Source organism: Varanus komodoensis, unplaced genomic scaffold (assembly GCF_004798865.1).
Source record: "Varanus komodoensis strain SLA01 unplaced genomic scaffold, ASM479886v1 scaffold16, whole genome shotgun sequence".
Taxonomy (NCBI): Eukaryota; Metazoa; Chordata; class Lepidosauria; order Squamata; family Varanidae; genus Varanus; species Varanus komodoensis.
In genome coordinates, this window is record NW_025335468.1 from 18,073,752 (window position 1) to 18,093,936 (window position 20,185).

Below are 20,185 nucleotides of genomic sequence, written 5' to 3' on the forward strand. Positions count from 1 at the left end.
TGTTTTGCATGGCACCTTGGGGACAAAGCTCTGCAGCAAACATGACACTGTTGTTGGTGCAGCTCTGGCTGACGTATCTTCTGTTGCCATCGGCCTGATTTTCTGGGATGAATTTCAGTAGCTGCAGCCTGAGGACTTTGACATGGGCTCTCACCATCCTTGCCCATGCTAACTAGCAAAACTGACTGAGGGGGTTTAACTGGGTAGATCCGGTGAGTATTAAATGCATCTCTGTATGAAGGGCTGGTTCTTGCTATCCTTAAGGAGGCAGTAATGCAACCACTTCTGGACATCTCCAGGCTGGTCTCAACAGTATTTAGTGACTACTGCCCAGTTGCAAATACTGTTTTAGGGAAGGCACCTGAAAAGGTTGTGTCAGAGCAACTGCAGGCACTCTTGGGCGATACTCATTATCTGGACTCATTTCAGCTTAAGCTTCAATTTGATTTTGCTGACAGCTTGGAGAATTTGTCAAAATTTTATATGAAATCAGCTCTAACCTACAATTTTTCATCAATACCATACTGATAACATAAACCTTACCTTCTTTTGTAGCAGACCGCAAAAGCTTTTGCACTATCCATAGCACAGGATATTTAAAAAGCTGGCCTCCAACAAAAATGGGACTAGATGAAGACAATGAGCCTGATAACGAAGGCTGTAATTTAAGCTGTCTCGTAGCAATTGGACGGTTGCATCCTCACGTAGTTCCTCAACCAGTAAATGGAGAGATCAGGGTTAAACCAACAGAATATGTTTCTCGACATGCAATTGATGGGAAATTTGTATTTGTAGATCAGAGGTAAGGACATCTTTCATTCATGGTACCTGGTCCATGGTCTGATACTAATTTTTATTCCTTAACCTGTTAGATGGATTGTTTGGAACAGCAATAATGTCAGTGTGAAAATAAATAACAAAGTACATTGGAACAATTATGTATCTGTGTGAGGTTTGTGATTTTGTAAATTATTTATTGCCTTAAATATTGTCTGTAGTGTGAAATGTAATAACTTGCTCAAGGAAATGGGCACAGGGCTGAAAAATGATCATTCCTGTAGAAGGGCATAAATCTTCTCCACAATGTTGATATAAACTACTCCTTTCCTCCCAGTCTAACTCGGAAAGCCAAGCTCGAGATAGCAAATTACATGGCTGCAGCCACAGACATGGGGCTGGACAGAGTGTGGCCTTCCAAAGCCACAGGCCCCCACTGGATTGTAAAAGAAGCATACAAAGCCATAGCTTCTGTCACAAGGAGCAGGGAGGGGGGAAGCTATTGATAACTGATTTTAGATTTTAGAAGTTGGAAGGGGAGGAACAGGTCCAGAGCTGCTGAATTTGCCTCATCGTTGGTTAAGCGATACTATTGCTGAGTATTTTGAGTGCAAATTTTAAGAAAGGGAAGAAAAAGAACAAATGTGGTTCTGTATGGAAATATAGATAACCTGCGTTTCCATATCTGCTTGGCAAAGGCTGAGGTTTCCACAGTCATATCTATAAATGATTAACATAGCTGTGTAGTTTGTTTGCTGGACATTATTTTTTCTTTGTTGTCATGCTTAAGAAAGAACAAGGAACAAATTACGCTTTGACTTTAAAATGTCAATTCATTTTAAAAAATGGAGTTAATATTACAGGAAAGTGTCACTTTGTAGGCTGTTCCTCCTCTGAAGTGAGTGGGAATTTCTCTGTGGCAGTGATCTCTTTGCCCTCACAACTGAAGACATGTTCTTTTCTGGTTTGTGTAAGGCTTTATTGTACCATCTGTATGAAGGCTGGTGAACCCTCTTTCATTTTTCAATGCTTACTGTTTGATCCTTGCCAATGTAATATTATGTATAAATATTAAGCAGTAAAAACTTGATCCAGATACTAATGCCTGCATTCTCTCCAGCGACCATGTTAACTGTGGGGTCAGGCCAGCACCAAAGATGAGCACTAACGGCTAAGTTGTAAAGGAAGGGAGTGAAATCAATAATGCAATGTTGATTTCAAAAGTTAGAGTAATGAACTATGACTCAAACACAAGGAACCCAGTAATATCGTTCAAATGCTAGTTTGGTTGATTCAGTTCCGTGTTTACCTGTTACATAAAGTGCTTCATTCAGAACATTAGTTAAGGCTGGTCCCTATTCTGCTATGACTTGAACACGTGACAGAGCACTAGTGTTCAGCTGCATCTCTCCCACACTGCGGTAGGCAGTTGAACGTGCCTGCTGCCTTCGTATGGCGAAGACTCATCCATCACAAAGGAGCGGATGGGCCTGTTGCATCCATGCACAGCAAATGCCCTGCATTCGGGGAGGGAAGTGCATGCGGGTGGATGCCAGGAGCCTCTGTGAATCATCTCTAAATCAGTGCCAGTTCATCAGTCAGTGATGTTATTCTGGTCAGCCACACCCCATTATTCATAACAAAACGTAATCCGCACAGTGCAGCTGAGACTATAACAAAGCTGGTTGTGTAAATTGTCTTGAGTCACCCTACCCTGTTACAGGGCAGAGTTGCGATATAGGCTTGGATGCAGGCTTGCCATTTTGCAAACAGGTGGGCTCCTCCCAATTTTGGAAGGGATCACGCTCCAGCAGAGGCTCCCTGCTGAAGGAATGGGGAAGGTGATTTACACCCACAGTGCCCAGGGCCATTTCCTACATTTTTCCAGGGAGTCCCACAACCCTCTGGAACGGCTTTTTTGTGGGGACACAAACTGTAGAACAGAATAGAAATTGGTGGAAGTGGTTTCTGCTTGGGGTGTCTCATGAGTTCTGCTCATAGCTACTCTGGACCCAACCCATTGCCTTCTCTCATACCTGCAAATGAGGCATCTCTTAAAGAAACTGAATCAGGGTACAGCAATTTTCATCCTGGTCAGTTGGCCCTCCTATTGTTACAGTAGTTGACACCATGTGATTTATAATATGTAAGTAAAAAGTTAAATAGCCTTCTTATATTTTAGGGCCACTGCAATTTTGGCATATTTACCACAGGAACTTCTAGGTACTTCATGTTATGAATACTTTCACCAAGATGATATAGGACACCTTGCAGAATGTCATCGACAAGGTAAAACCTTATGCATTAATAAATTGCTTGCAGTAACTCAGAACATTAGATTTATGAGTTTTTAATTAAGAGAACTTGGATAGGAGAAATAGCACTGCTGATTTAAAAAATGGAAATAATTGATGTGATTATTAGATAGTAGAACATTTGTAGAAATGTGACCCATTCAAAACTAATGGAAGCCATGAGCTCATTTGTTGCTAATATGCTGCCAAGTCATCTCTGGCTTATGGCAACCCTCTGAAGGAGAGCCCTCAAAATGCCCTGTCCGTGACAGCTCCATCCCCCTATTCCGCGTTCGAGGCTGTGGCTCCCTTTGTGGACTCAGTCCAGTGCGTATTTTTTTGCCCATCCATAAAAGGAGCACATACCTAAATTAATTTTTGTCTTTTTCTTTTTTCTCAGTTTTACAGTCAAGAGAGAAAATCACTACTAATTGTTACAAATTTAAAGTCAAAGATGGATCTTTTATTACACTGAGGAGTTGTTGGTTCAGTTTCATGAACCCTTGGACCAAAGAAGTAGAATACATTGTTTCAACAAATACAGTAGTTTCGTAAGTATTTTTCTTCAGGTGATGCACTGGATGCTTAACCTTGTTCTACATGTATCAGTGCAGGGAATGTACTAAAAAGGTGCATTTATCTTTTTTTAAGATAGTATGGCATCTGTAGAGGAGTGTTTTTCTAGGTAAAGATATATAATACATTTATATATCAGAAACGCTTCCTTGTTCAAGGCCTCAAAATGTAGACAAGATCGTTGTTTCACAAGTACACATATCACTCTGCAACAATCTAATTTTCCTTGATCCTAGGAGCAATATAATAAAATGGTAGAGCCGGATGATCCTAGAAAGTCATTTATTTATCTCTGTAATTACCAGTAGCCAAAGCTCACCTAATTACATTTTTTGCTGTGCAGCAGGAACCTGCATGTCTGATATAACTTCCTTATCTTGAAGTTGCCAGTAGGATAAGAACTATTTAGCTATACAACAAACAAGGGACTTTTCCCTGTACTATTTCCTGGAGCCCTGGAAGGCAGCTATGCTCTACTTGGAGTCTCATAAAAGCGGGTTCTGTCCTTAGGTCTAGGTATTCATATTAACAGGGTATTGCAATATGTGAGTAGGGAAATAGGGCCCTGCATGCTGGCCCAGCCACCCCATCACTTCAGTCCTGATCTTGCTGCACTGAGTGGCCAAGATCTGGAGAGACTTGTCGTGCTTGCTTGAATGTAAGTAGGACTATGGGCGCATCTGGGGCCCTGCAGTATCAGAATCTTCAACCAGGCGGAATTGCTCCATGAGGCCAGAACTGCCATGCGATTGACTTCAACATCAGTCCCATGCCTGTGTTCATGTGTTACCATATCCTGTTCTAGTTTAACATCTGAACAGGCGCATGATGCTAATGGGAACCCTTTAAATGAATTGAATGAATGAATGAATGAATGAATGAATGAATGAATGAAATGGCAGAACCGGGTCAAGCAGATCCCTGAATGAATGTGCTTTTGCCTTTCTGCCTTCCACAGTCACGTGAGTGGGACTTGTTGCTCTTACCCTTACCCTTTGAGAGACCCACTTTATTTGGGTGTTTCACAAACCTGTCACAGGGGCACCTGTGGATTCCAGTATATATGTTGCAACCAAAAGGCAAAGGCAGTAGCCTAGTTCTACTTCTACTTTCACTTCTTAATATGCCGAATAACTGGCTTCGTACAAGCCTTTAATTTGCCTTTCTGCTTCCTTTGAACCCCCAGTGCCAATGTACTTGATGGTGGAGATGTGACTTTCCCACAGCTTGCAGCTTCCCCTCACAGCATGGACAGTGTTCTCCAGGCCGGGGAAGGTATGTTGAGCTATTAGCAGCCTTCCTTTGCATTATTCCTCCAGACAGCGCACTACTGCAACATCTACAAGCTGTCGTGTGCTTATGTGACTCTTCTAGATCAATGCAAGGAGCTCAGTAAGTTTCCAAACACTGAAAGGGGATTGCACTGAGCAGGGAGTCAGATCCGATGGTCCTCTGGCCCCTTCTAACTCTACTATTCTGAGATTTTATGAGTGTAAAGTAAAGGTGAAGTCCTTGACGTTAAGTCCAGTCATGTCCAGTCAGTCCAGTCCACGGAGCGCTGTTACCTTCCCACCAAAGTGGTACCTTTTTATCTACTTGCATTTACATGCTTTTGAACTGCAAGGTTGGCAGGTGCTGGGACAGAGCAGCGGGAACTCACCTCATTGTGCAGATTCGAACTGGTGACCTTTCAATCAACCAGCCCAGCAGCACAGCAGTTTAAACCACTGCACCACCTGCATCCCCATGAGGAGTGTATATCAATCTAAATTGGTCCCTGCACCAAAGAACACACACAGAGTTGAAGTAACAGAGAGTCTTACACAGTATATCAGGGCAGAGAATTTTGTTCCTATTGAGAGCCTTATTACCTCAGGGTAATTTGTTCGGTTGTTGTGACTGGGCTGAGGACCAAAGGTTAAGTAGGGCCTGAACATCTTGTGACTCTCACCCTTGCTAAGGTTTGAGAGCCCCAGTTTATTTGGGTGTTTCATGAACCTGTCATAGGTGACATTTGTGCATTTCAGTGCATATGTCGCCACTAAAAAGGCAAAAACAGGAATGTAGTTAATGTTTTTACTTTTTCTACTTCTGTGCTACTTATGATCTGGTTCCTCTTGTTCAACAAAAAGTTTTAATCCAGAGCTTGATCTTAACCATCTTACACACTATCTAGATCAGTGGTTTTTAACCTTTCCACAGCTGGGGACCAGTGAAAACAAGAAAACCATTTTGGGGACCACTGAGGCAGAAACAAAAAGCACCATACACATAATACAGTATTCTGTGTATTGATTTCCAAACACAATACTGAAAAAATGAAAATTCTCCAAAACAACCAGCAACCGAGCCACAAAAATATGCCAACAAAAGAACAAAATACCAAAATCGGCATAGTGTGGCTCCCAACCACCTCCCACCAAGTCACCTCTCCCCTCCCTGGCTTCCCCAGCGGCACCAGTGCCCCCACCCCCACAAACGCAGTGCAAACCAAGGAAGAAGTGGTGGAGCACAGCTCGCCCCTGTGCTGGTCCACAGCGAGTGGCATGTGCCCCCCTCCCCCACAGGCCAGCGCTGGTCCATGGACCAGAGGTAGAAAACCACTGATCGAGATTATTTTTTTCTCTCATGCTTTTTCACATATCCATTTACTTAAACAAAACCTGTAGTCCTATAATTGTGCAAAAATATTGAAAAGTGGAAGGCTATCACAAAGAATGGGGAGCTAACATAAAGCAAGGGAATAGTCAAAAGAACTGGTGGCTTGTTTTGATGTGTGCTAACTCCCATTGCTTTGTCATCATGGTCTTCGTTTCGCAGCCTATGATAATAGTTGCTGCAGTTGTTAACCAGAGGAAGTCCTGCTAAGAGTTGGCAAGCCGAGGCAGCGGGGCTGATCAACCAGATTAAGTCTCAAGAAAGCGCCAGTGTGTGAGGCCTGCTAGACTCTTGTCAGCAAGGGACTTGAAGTTCCAGGCAGGATATTGGCCTTACATAGTTGACCTGTGGTGACCTACATGTTTCTGTCCCTTTGTTATCCATGCATTCCTCCCCCAGATCCAATAAATTGTGTGGAGACTAAAATATTGCAATTGTCAGCAGCCATTTCTTAGCTTGAGACAAACATCTGATGGGTTCAGCTTAAAAAAAATTCTCTGCCTCTTGTAGCTTTACAATACATTGTGCCTTAAGTTATCATCTTGTTAAAAGGGCAACAACAATATGCTTTGGGATTCAAAACTTAGAAATATGGTGCAGGGTTCAGTCTGTATTTTGCTTCCCTTAGCAGATAGGCTGAGCTTTCCCCTTTCATCTATTAGCTATGGATTACCTGCTTGGCAGGGTGCTCTGCTCAGCATGCCGAGACTCTGATCCCGTTCCCCCCAGGCTTGAAGTGATTTCAGGTAACAGGTTGCTAGTAGCATTTTATAACCTCGATTAGCCTGCACTAGGTTATACAGAAGGTCCAAATATAATGAAAGGCTCTGTGCATAGATGATTAAGAAGCAGGAGGTGTAACCTCTGGAACGCCTTACTAGAATTCAGCAAAGCTTCCCTGGAAGACCATCTGAGGTTGTCCACCCTGATCAATCTGCTCCTGCGAGTGGGATGGCCATGCTCTCGGCTCACTCCAAACAATGGTGGGACCCATTAGGCCTGACTTGCTGTTCACATGAACTAAATGAGCAACCTAGAGCACCCCCATAAATCCTCTGCAAGTTACAGCGGTTCCTTGGTAGACATGTCATAACAAAGGGACATTTTAGACACACTGCTGTGGAAAGATGGCACATACCTTTGAACCAGCCTTGCAGTGCATTTTACTTCTCTAGCAGTAGCAGCTGTTCAAAACCGGTTGCAGCCATTATGTTGGCTGGGTGAGTTTTCAGCCTTGGAGAAGCTCTTCATGACATCCCTATCCTGGCTTTCTGCAAAGAGCTCAAGGTAGTGTACGTCAATCCTTGACCACCACCATTTTTATCCCCACAGCAAGTCTGTGAGGTGCATCGGGCTGAGTTCATGAGAAAACCAAGAGATGACGTCATGGTGAAATGGGAATTTGAAATCCGTCCCTCCCTGATCCAGTGCTCAAACCACGATACCACTATGCTGACTCCTTTTAGCTATTAATCTGTGCCCTCACTTATTCGAAAGTGTTGATGACTTGATTTCTCTGTTTTGTCCATGCCTTCATGGGCAGACACTTGAGTTCCTAGTTTGAAAACTGCCTGAGATTTTAGGTTATTAATGGAATCAAGAAAGCATGGAGAGGGAAATATGGGTTTTAAGTGTTATTTTGAAAGACGCATTCACATGTCTGCTGCTCTTTCATAGAAGCTTATGCTCTCGAACCAAAGCAAACCTCCAGGGTCGAAACATGTCTAAACAGGATGGCTATGATGGCTGCAAAATACATGTGCATCATTCCTCCTTTGTGACTTTATGACACATCTATAAGACACAAGAGTACCTACTTAGTTATTTGTATACTCAGAAGAGAGCTTCCAAATTTCAAATGCAAGTACCTAATCAGCCAGTTCATAAGTATGTGGGGGGGAACAGGACAAAGGAGGACTTTATCTTGCTTTGAACAGAAAAATAATGGAAAGCTCCTAAGTTCTCTTATAGGTAAAGGAAGAACTGAAGCTGAGAGACTAGCAGCTTTAACTTTTCTTCTCCCAGTTGCTCTTAGCAAGTACGCTACTTCTCTGTGTTATGCTTTTCCCTTTTACAACTTTTTCTTTGCTCTTTGTTTTTTTAAGGTGGACCCAAAAGGTCCCTTCCAACAGTTCCTGGGATTCCAGGTGGAACAAGAGCAGGAGCTGGTAAAATTGGCAGGATGATTGCTGAAGAAATTATGGAGATTCATAGGTAAGAAAAAGCCTGGCTCTTTTCTAACAACTCAGATGTATTTCTCAGAAGGATGACCCTTTCCACAAGCAAGTATATAGCAAGTCTAACCACCAGATTACATTCAGATTACAAGAAACAGCTGGCGGATGTGCCATTGCTCTAGGTCGTACCAGGAGCTGGGGACTAACATGAAAAGGAAGGAAGGCCATGTATTTGTTCCATAGCTTTACATGTCCTCTTATTCACAGTGATTTATGTAAGCCTAAGTTTTTGAATAAACTTGAAAAAAGAGAACATCTGGAACTAACTATATTAGGCTATGTTGAACAATGGGAAACAATGATGAAAACTTAATTGTTCAAAACAACAGTGGTGAGATTAGTAAAATGAAGTATTTTGTGAAGTACAGTACAGAGAAGACGCATACTTTTAATAATAAGTATTACAGCTTGTATTTCGTAATAAGTGTGTAAGTTCTAATGACAAAAGCATTGCTCTCATGTATTGTTTTTGAGTTCCACAACGTAAGCATGTCCTATGCCTGATATTCAAGCATAATTGCTTCGTTCGGCATGGTCTTTCTAAAGCGGCTGATGTCGGTGTTACAGGATAAGAGGCTCTTCACCTTCCAGTTGTGGCTCCAGCCCGCTGAACATGACCAGCACACCTCCCCCTGATGCATCTTCCCCAGGAGGCAAAAAGGTGAGGTAGACATTTGGGTTCAGAACTGCTGTGCTTTATCGTGACCTTCTCCTGTTCGGTGGAACTCAGCCCTTTATCATGAAGGAAAGCGTGGTAGCTTTGTTAGGCCACTGAGAATCCCAAACACCCAATAAATATTGTATCGCTGAAACCAAGTAAGGGCCTGTACAGCATCATCAGAGCAACCCTCTCCTGTTGGAAAGCCCATAGGAAAGTATATAAAAAGAGAATTTTAATTCCTAGATACTCAGTTCAAGCAGTCGGATCTATCTGGAATCCTGCTGGAATATGTACTGCCAAAAATTACTTATTAAATTGCTGGAAAGTGATGTTTGTCTATGAAGCTTTGCAATTCATGAGTATGAAGTAAGTCCTTTTCAGTGTGTTTTACTTGTTTGTATAAATAATCTCCTTTCTGTACCGTTCCTCATCCATTGTGCATACTTACCCAGTTTTCACAAAATATTAACTACATAATGTTAATAGATGGCAGTGCAAACTGCTGCTTTTAGTTCGGCAGTAGTTCTCTTTTTTGTTAGCTGCGTGTGTCACCCCCCTGACAAGTGCCCTTGGGGTGGCTTACAGTCATAAAAGCAAACCAAGACAAGGAGCCAAAACTAAAAATGGTGATGATGACGACGACGATGACAATCATAATGTGCAGGTATCAAAACTATATTTAAGCATAAAAATTTGAAAAACATTAAACTTTGAGGACCTGTTGTGCCATGGTGCAGCCAGAAATGAGGCTTCGAAGAGGATCCTAACAATCAGGTAGGAACGTATGGAAGAAGGCCTTCCATGGATAGCAGTGTCTAATGCACAAATGCTACAAGCACTGAGAGCCTCATTTGTAATCACACGCATAAGTCTGACTCACAAATAAGGGCTAGCATGAATCCACTGCAAATGATATCACCCTTGCACACTTGTTCATTTTGGAAGATACTTCCAAAGTGGTTTTCTGTAAGATAAAGGAACCAAACACTTCAGTAACCTACTCTCTGGATCAGGGGTCCTCAGACTTTTTCTAAAGGGGGCCAGTTGACAGGTGCCAGCAGTGGGCATGGGCTGCCAAGGTGGTGCCGGCGGGGGGCGGGCGCAGGCCAGTGAGGGGGCAGGGTGCACGTGCACACGCGTGTGAGGCGGGGATGGGGGTGCGCGGGGTGAGGCGCCGGCTTGTTAGCGAGGAGATCGAGTCCAAAATGACCTCGCGAGCAAGCCTCCACCGGGCGCACACATGGCGAGGTGCTGGCTTGCTTACGAGGAGATCATTTTCTCCAATCGAGTCCAAAACAATATCCCCGTGAGCAAGCTGCCGAGCTAGTCCAAAATGACCTCCTCACGGGCAAGCCCCGCATGCACCCGGCAAGTGCAAAACCTGTGGGGCGGGCCAGTTAAATTCGCATTGTGGGCCAGATCCGGCCCACGGGCCTTAGTTTGAGGACCTACGCTCTCGATAGCCCAGATCCACTCCTTATAGGAATACCTGGAGCTAGGTTGCCACTGGAGCAAAACTGTAAATCTGCTGGCTGTAAGCAGCAACGTGAAAGTGACAGCCCGACGTTCATACTACAAACTGCAACGAGGAACTGGCTGGCACATCTAGATCAAATAGGGCTGTTTGAGTTGCTGCTTCATGACTGAAATAAAAGCTCACCACCATCCAGCAATATTTTAAGTAAGTCCGTTCACTTTGGTTCACTCCCCAAAGATTCATTGTAGGCACATGGCTAGACTCATATATCCATTCTTTCACAGATCTCGTTAAACTTTCACAAGCAGTTGATGAAAAGATACTCAACAGCAGCAGCATTTGCTGTCTCCCATGAGGAGGTGCCCTTTGTCAGGAATGAGCGGCAAGGCCGTGTTACCTTTTTAGCTTTGAGTGCATGGAGCCTAATCTCGCACTCTTTTCAAGTCAGCCCCTTTAGCATTAATTGCAACACAAGTACATATTGGGTCACAGATGTTAAATCAGACAAAAACGTAATGTGTGAAACAGTTTAACACCTGTACACTGACCAACAACACAAAGTTATTCAGACTTTCTAACTGATAGGAATAAGGACTGTGTTTGGAAAAACTCTTACACCACCTACTGGTGAATATTTACTTCTGATGAATGTTGTTTACATTTGTTTAACCCCCCCCCCCCCCCCCCAGGAGTGAAAGTTTTAAATTTTTCAGAAACTTTAGCTGAACTTAAGAACCCTGAACTGTTTTAAATGAGTAGAAGATGATGTACCAATATGATAGACCAATACTAATGTAATGTTGAATAGCTCACCCTGTTGGTAGACGGTCCAGTAAGGATTATGCTGCTCAATAACCAAAAAGGTAGCAAATGACAGAAGAAATGTCAAATTGCAGAGATGGTGGTATTTTAGACTGGCATTATTACCACAGATACTCAACACTGTGAAGACGCAAAATAAGTTTATTGTGGCAGGTGTAGGTTTCATAAGTATACATCCCCTTTGCTGTGACGTACCTGAATAAGCTCTGGCACAGCTCACTATTTCCAAAAGTTACATACGATACATAGTTGATTAGAGTCTCTCTGTGTGCAATCCTACTGCCACATGATCTCACGAGTAGGAATTCCTGTTTCTGGAAGGCCCTGTGGTTTCTTGGAGCACGTATCAAGGAGCATCATGAAGACCATGGGAATGTCAAAACAATTCTTGGATAAATCAGAGTTGGTTTTAGAAGTATCCCAGACTGAACATCCTGCAGAGCACTTTTAAATCCATCATGGGAGAATCATCTACTTTTGGCACCAGCTGGAGACCACTTTCTAGCTCTGTCCATTTTGGTGTCTCCTCACTCTTCATCTTAGATCTGTGGAAGCACCATGCCTTCTTTCACTATTTTCATCTAGTTTGTTCTACCTTTACTGTTCAGTCTATCATTTGTTAAAATGTGATACAGTTGCCTGGTAGCTGTAGATCAGCAACTGAACTAGAAGGTATCCCTTCATAATATTAAAAATATTTAAATATTTAAAAATAGTTAAAAATAGTTAAAAATCTGACTTCAGTATGGATCGCACTCCATACTGGTATGGTATGTTCCTTCTTGGTAGATAGTATAATCATCTAATTTAGTTTATTCAGAGTTCCATGGCATAATATGTTGAATAATTATTTTGATTATTATAGTTACTAAGATAAGAACACTCATTTAAAGTTTCATCATATGGTGGCTCATCTTTCATTTCCTAAAACTGGCAGGTTCCAATGGGAAGAAAACTCCTGTGTGATGACTTGTCATACTTGGAATGGGTTACTAGAAGGCATGAATCAAGCCTGAACTTGGTTCTGGTTGAGTCACCTTGTTAATTTGAAGTACATCAGATCATCTGAGAGCTGTCAGATGGTTTTCTCTAGTTGAAAATTTATTTATTTCCAAGTGTCTGGATGGTTTAACAGTCAGACAAAAAATGAAATAAGATGCAAAATAAAACAGCATCAATTTCTGACAATAAAACCCATAGTCAAATAATAGTCAAACCTTAAAATATTGGGAAAATAAAACTGTTTTAGTCTGGTGCTGAAAAGAGTAAAACAATGGCGCCAGGCAAACCTCTCTGGGGAATGTCATTTCAGGTGACAGGCCACAGAAGTTTGCTAAGAGTCATCATAAAATCATACTGTTACAAACATCATGAAAAATTACTCTGAAAACTTGCATCTTTTCAGGAAAGAATTTTTGATATTTTCAGAGAAATGAAGCATGCATACTTACCACAAATTATGGGGCATTGTATCTTTTTTTTAATGATACCTACTGAATGAAGATTTTATTAGCTGCCAAACCTCTGTTTTGTGAATTTAGCATAAGGGCAGCCTTCTGTTCTAGCATCTATTGTTAGAGTTGCTGCTGATCTCAGATCAGCACGTAAAATTGTCATAAAGAGTTTGCGGCAATATCTACTGATAATTTCCAGTGTTATTTCTTGGGCATGTTTCTGTATTAAAAGCCATGCATAAAATACTACATACCTAAACCGTTAGTGCTTAAACAATATAAATTGCATGCAATATCAATAATTCATAGAAGAGAGAAAAGGAAAGGGAGGACAGTCTCACCATCCCAGTGGAATTACAGTTTCAAGTTACAGGAAGCCAAGTTCTGGCTGACCCATCAGGAAAAACGTCCTCACTGTTAGAGCAGTACAGCAATGGAGCCAATGGCCTAGGGAGGTTGTGGGCTCTCCCACACTAGAGGCATTCGAGATGCGACTGGACAGACATTGAAGAGGGATGGTTTAATTTAGAGTCCTGCACTGATCAGGCAGTTGGGCCTAATTACCTTCCCTGGCCCCTTCCAACTCTTATTTGATGATTCTTTGGTCATATTATCCATCCAAAAACACTTATTATTGTAAGTATGACAGAACTTGTGAAAAGCAAGCCATCATTCCAATTAAACATTTGATATCCATAGAAGGAAAGCTTCGGGATTATTTCTGCTAAGTGCATGTGTATGACGCCTCTTTAGTGAGCTACCTCTGCAGCCAGCTCACAGGACCCCATGAAAGTGATTCAGAATGTGGTCGGAGCAAGTAGCATGGATCATGAAAATATAGGGGTCCCATGTATATATCCACGGCAATGGTTGAAAAGGTTTACCAATTTCGAGCTATGATGTCAGAACTTTGGTTCACCAAATTTCATAGCCTGCAATAGAATTAGGCGTGCAAAATATTCCAAGTCAGATTATGTTGGTCCTTAAATTCTTTGTTCTCTTCTGTTTTCATCTCTCTCTAGATTTTGAATGGTGGAACTCCAGACATTCCTCCTGCCAGTTTACTATCTGGCCAAATCCAAGACAATCCAGGCTATCCTTATTCTGACAACTCCTCCATTCTTGGTAAGCCAAACTATGCCAAGTAGCACAGGCAGAGAGAAGCAAAAGGGATGGAGAAAGGGGAATAGTCACTGGGTTGTGCATACCCTTTGGACTGTGGTACCATCAGGAATGCAGTTCTAACAAAAGCCCTTCTAATGTAACTGTTGGGCACGTTCACATGCTCTGATAAGCCACCCTGAAAATAAGCCAGAGGAAGTTGGTTGTGCATGTTCTTCCCAGCAAATGATTGGGTGCTCTATGGCTTGGTTCTCCCTTGTTCCTCTTGCCCATTCCCAGAGCATATTATATGACCCCCGCTGTATTCTCATTCCAACATGGGAAAATTTTCTGGCTTTTCTCCTTCCTCCCATCACTATCCCTTTCCTGTGCAATTTTTCTGTTCACAGTTTTTTTCCCTGGCATTTTGGAAGTATACAAATGGCTCTGATTTTTTAAATGACTTCTCTTCCATTCACAAACATGATTGTTCACCAGTGTGCTATTTATTTTCTGTTGTTTTAACCACCACTGCAGATCAATACCCCCCTCTGTACATGTTGCAATTTCCCTTGTGAGATCCCTTCCCCACTTAGGTGCTTCTTTTGACCCTGAACTCAGAAATGGGCGCTGTACAGGATGGAAATATTAGAGTGAGCATGTAGCGATGGACTGTGGGTAAAATCAAATCAAACTATGAGCCTATTTTAAGTGCACTTATCCTGTGGTGATTACTCCCACCCCTCCAAGAGCTCCAGCTTCAATCATCAGTAAGAAAACAAGCATATCTAGGAGTAATACATTTTCAAAAGAATCTTTGGCATAGGCTGGAAACAGGTGTAATGCAAAAGAAGACAGTGCTCTCTGGAAGATAAAACTATGTCTGGTGTATGTTTCTTCTATGGAGGAGAAATAATGGAGGTTGAAAACTCCCTTTGATAGGGAATTCTTTCAAAATTATTGAGGATGGTCCAGTCAACTAGCATTGTCATCAGCATTTTTCATTGCTGGGTTGAAGAATGTTCTCATTCAAATCTCTTGTAACCCAAACAGTGTAAGGTAGAGCAAACAGGAGTCAAATCAACAAATTCTCAAACATAGCTCCAGAGATTAGTCTAAATCAAATCTAACATCATGGTTTTTCCCTGGAGCATTTCTTCTCGTAGAATGTTATTTCCTCGAGGCAGGTATGCCAAGAATGAGCTCACAATGTGCCTAGTCACTCTGACGTGTGGTGTCCAAAGTAACAAGATAAGTCCCCTGCTATGTGAAATTTAAAACTAAATTTGAATGTGAGAACTACTTGAAACTTATGTCCAATTTTACTTCTTATAAATGCTTTAACTCAACTTAGAATGAGACTAATAGTAACCATTATTTTTGAAGGTGTTTTAATAAAATACCTTATGACTAGTTTCTGCCCATGTGGCAAATGATTTATTATGTGGCTTATTTCTTTATGACTAAAGTTTCGGAACTTGTCCTAGTTCAGTAACTTGCTGGCCTGGATCTCAGAAAATTATTTTTTTGCTTACATTTTATAAAAGGGCAATCCTGTTAGCTATGAATTTCACTCCCTAATTTCCCACATGCTGTGCATTAATATGAATTAATGTTTTATCATGTTATGTTTTTATATATTTCATTCCTTACTTTTCTGCATCCAGTCAGCAGTGTTGTACTAATAGCTGAAGCAATAAAAATTGTATTGATTCATACAGGCAGCTATACAGATCTATGGTGCATCTGCATTTAGAATACTGTGTACAGCTGTTGTCACCCCACCTAAAGGAAGATATTGTAGAGTTGGAAAAAGTACAGAAAGGGTCTCTGTGAGAAAAGGCTACAACAGCTGAGATTGTTTAGCTTAGAAAAAAGGCAAGTAAGGGGAGAATGATAGAGGAGTCCAAAATTATGGATGGCATGGAGAAAGTGGCAAGGCAGGCACTTGTCTCTCCCATAATTCCTGAAGTTGGGGTCATCCTATGAAGCTGAGGGTTAGGAGATTAAGGACAGAGAAAAGGAAAGACTTAGGAAAGGAAGCATATAGTTGAACTGTGGCATTCTCTTCCACAAGATGGTCAAGAATTGGATAAATCAATGGAAGAGAAGGCCATCAATGGCTACTACTTCTGATTGGCTACATGCCCCACTTGTGAGGTTCCTGTAGGGAGCTGGTTGGCCATTGTCTCAACAGAACGTTGCATTGCATGGACCCTTGGTCTGATCCAGGATGGCATTTATGTTCTTAATGGGGAACTGTAAGAACTTCTTCAGTTTCTTAGTTTGCAGCTGTGTATTACTCTCAACCGTTGTTTTAAGTGTACTGTTCCAAGTTCAAGAGTTAAATCAATGCAGTTCTACTATACCTTTTTTTTCTTTTCAGGGGAAAACTCACATATAGGTATTGATATGATAGACAATGACCAAGGATCCAGCAGCCCCAGCAATGACGAGGCCGCCATGGCAGTGATCATGAGCCTTTTGGAAGCTGATGCAGGTCTTGGCGGCCCAGTTGATTTTAGTGACTTACCATGGCCCTTGTAAATGCTACCCAATAGTTCTGACATCTGGATATTTCAAAGTGCATTACTGGTGGAGTTCTCCAATCTGTGAAGCTTGTTGAATTGCTTTGATGTTTTAATTTCATAAGCCATATCAAGAGAACGATCATCCTGCTCCTATGTGTAATTTCAGACCAAGTGGAGATCTACCTGCTACAGTGTTCCCACATCATTGATTTAGTTAGCTGTGTATAGCTTGCATTAACTGTATATTTTGGGTTCTGTTCTAGTGTTTACTTTTTTTAAGATCATTGTACAAACTAAGCACTGGCATCACTGGTAGCTTTTATATGCAAATGGTCATTTCAGCTGTATGGTGTGTTTTTACACTACAGAAAAAGGTCCCCCATGTGGATAATGAATATTTCTTATACTAATGTATCAAAACTGTTTCTTGTAAGATCCTTTACTATAAATATTGTTGAAGTGTAATGTATTAGACAGTTAAATATTTTTAAAATAAAATGTTTCCCTTGTTCTAAATTGTATTTACTTGGATTATAAAATGCTCATCTTAAATTCCTGAAGTCATCCTATACTTTAGTGATTCTGCTTTTAAAGATTTATGGGAAACCAGGAGCTTATCAAGAAGCTGTTGCAGTACTTTGACCAAAACTCAAGTTCTACTGGGATGCTCCTAGCTTTTAGCACTCACACAAACAATGGGTTGCATCAAGACCTTTTATAATTGCTCCTGTACCACTTCTATCTATGCATCTGCTTCAGAACAAGCATAATGCTAAAGCCATTAAGTGTTTTGAGCTAGATAACACTGCAACAATTGAAACAAAGAGTAAAAATATGCATTGCTTGATTTTCCCTTTAAAGGGCCTCTGGTGGCTTGGAAGATAAAAGCATATTTTGCTATCTGAGCAGGCTGGAGATTGTTGTAACTTCAGCAGCATCCAGCTGGTTGACACAAATTCCTATTGTAGGTATAAAGTCAATTTACCATTTGTTACACTGATACACATTTGTAGCCACAAGCCTCTTTGTTCCGGAGTTTCCTGGCAGCTGCACTCAACAAAATAGCAGTATGCAACAAGTTGAACACTGCCTTACCCTTCCTCTTCTTGAAAAAACACCAAATAAGAGCAGTGAACAAGTACATCCCACATTTATGGCCTATTATTAAGTACAAGCAGTCTCTGGGTGACAAATCAGTTCGGTTCCTGAGAAAAAGGAAATTTGTCTCAAAGTCAGATTTGTATGTATGTTGGATCACATGTAGTTGTTCCTCCGCATTTGCAAGGTTTAGGGGTGCAGGACGCCCACAAAAGTGGAAAAACCGTGAATATCTCTACCCACCCCCCTTGCCCAAACTCACCAGTGCCACCCCTTTGCAGCAAGGAAATGCCAGAGAAATGTTCTTCTCCAGATGTGTGGGGCAGGAAGGCATGCTTTGGAGGGCTCCCTCTCCCCACTTCTACTTTCTCTCTGCTAATATTTTCCACAGTAATTTTTTACAAAAAATAATAGGCTTTATGGCAATTCATGTGTAAGTACAGGTTGTTCCTAACTTGGACATTTGTAACTCAGGGATTGCCTGTAGTAAAGGACAAAAGTACACCAACATGAAATACATTCCGAAATGCAGGGTTGTATGACCAAATTACTAACAAGGCATTATGGACACGAAGACTAAAGGGAAATAAGAATGTTTCTTTTGAAACTTTTTTTGATTGGGACTGTGAGGAAGTTATAGAAGTTAATGCAAGCTACTGTATCTTCACTGCAGCAAAGTTTGACAAAGTGACCTGCGCCATTCTGATCAGAAAGCCAGCTAAAAGGGCTGGGTGGGACAACTAGCAGGTGGCTCCACAGTGGCACCTCCTCAAACTGGGAAAAGGAAACGAGTGGGGGACCACAGCAGGATTCAGGCCTGGGCCCTGTGCTCTTCAGCGTTTACTGAGTAGGATGAGAGGGAATGCTTATCCGGTATGTAGATGAGATGAAATGGGGGGATAGCTAATATTCTGGAAGACAAAATCAAAATTCAAAGTGATCTTGAAAGGGTAAGAGCTCTGGGCTGAAAGCAACAGAATAAATTTTAATATTTCAATTTTTTTCTATAAGTCTATATTTCCATGGAAAATCTCTAGACAGTTTACAACAGTAAAAGCACTGGAACAATTACCAGTACTTGATTAAAATATAATTAAATCATATATTAAAGTTAACAAATAGTTACTGGTTAAATTGGAAAGTCTTGGTCTGGCACAGGAAAGAATAAAGAGTTGGCTCCAAACTAACCTCTCTAGGGAGCGTATTTCACAGTCGAGGTGTCACCGTTGAGAACACCCTTCTTGTTGTAACAGCCCTCCTCACATCCTTCAAGGAGTGCTCCCAGAGGAGGACCTATGTAGAAGAACTTAAGGACCAGACTGGTGTATATGGAAGGTGTTCCTTTAGATAACCAGGCCCTAAATGGTTTAGGGCATTATGTTATTGCCCACACCTTAAATCAGGCCCAGACTTGAATCAGTAATCAGTGCAGATGGTACAGGATAAATGTGACAAGAACAAATCTAACAATACAGATGCAAAACTTGACAAGATGGAGAATACCTGGCTCAATAATGCTATAAGAAAGAAGGATCTCAGAATTGTTGTAGATCACAAGTTGAATATGAGTCAATTATAAAAAAAAATTGAATGTTATTTTGTGCTGTATTAATAGAACTATCACTTTAAAATTACAAGAAGTACTAGTTTCCCTCATCTAGAGTACAGTGTCCAGTTCTGGGCATTATTGTTTTAAAAAATGCAAACTAGGAAAAGTTCAGAAGAGGGCAACAAATGATTATCAGACTTGGGGAAAAAAAATCTCTGTGAGAAACTAGAAAAACTGGCCACATGTAGCCTTGAGAAAAGATGACCAAGAGGTGATATGATAGAACTCTTCAAGTACTTGAAAGTCACAGAGAAGGACCAGAATCTTCACTCAATCATCCCAGAGTGCAGTCTGTGGAATAATGGGCTCAAGCTATAGGAAGGTGGGTTCCAGCTGAACATCAGGAAAAACTCAAGAGGAATATGACAATGGCACCAATACCTAGGGAAGTTGAGGGCCCTCCCATATTGTAGGCATTCAAGATGTAGCTGGGCAGCCATCATCAAGTGTGGTTTTACTTGGAGTCCTGCGTTGGTTAGGTGCCCCCACAACTCTACTATTGTGCAATTCTGTGAAAATGCATATTGTTGTATTTCACTACAACAGGCATGTGACAGTAGCTATACAGACCTTAATTTCATGCTTTGTCTTCTCCTTTGCTGATGGATAATCTTGAAATGACATCTCTTTTCTTTCAATAGGTTAAAGCCAGGCTTAAAAATTGCTTTTCACCTAATTTCAGTGAACCTGCAAGTTCACTGTTACTAGAATGTAACAAATTAGTGCTTCTAAACATGAAAGAATATGCTAAATTAATCCAGGGATTTTAGAGGCTTTTGCAGCTCTAAACAAATTTCTCTACTTAGTGAAAACACTCGTTTGAAACAAAAGGGCAGATCAGCACACCTCACAGAGTTCACTTGATCTGTCTGAATCTGGAAACTAGTGTT

At 41.4% G+C, this 20,185-nt stretch overlaps 1 protein-coding gene across 2 annotated transcripts in view; it reads left to right on the forward strand.

Moving 5' to 3' along the window:
- The window catches only part of ARNTL (aryl hydrocarbon receptor nuclear translocator like), a 56,919-nt gene extending 39,815 nt beyond the window's left edge, over positions 1 to 17,104 (forward strand). For both annotated transcript variants that reach the window (XM_044425640.1, XM_044425641.1), the window contains 8 exons: positions 556 to 802; positions 2,960 to 3,066; positions 3,472 to 3,622; positions 4,834 to 4,922; positions 8,411 to 8,519; positions 9,110 to 9,203; positions 13,979 to 14,081; positions 16,444 to 17,104. In XM_044425640.1, the coding sequence (XP_044281575.1) occupies positions 556 to 802; positions 2,960 to 3,066; positions 3,472 to 3,622; positions 4,834 to 4,922; positions 8,411 to 8,519; positions 9,110 to 9,203; positions 13,979 to 14,081; positions 16,444 to 16,604 (1,061 nt within the window). In that variant the 3' untranslated portion in view covers positions 16,605 to 17,104. The remainder of the gene's footprint in view (positions 1 to 555; positions 803 to 2,959; positions 3,067 to 3,471; positions 3,623 to 4,833; positions 4,923 to 8,410; positions 8,520 to 9,109; positions 9,204 to 13,978; positions 14,082 to 16,443) is intronic.
- Positions 17,105 to 20,185: the final 3,081 nt, after the last annotated feature.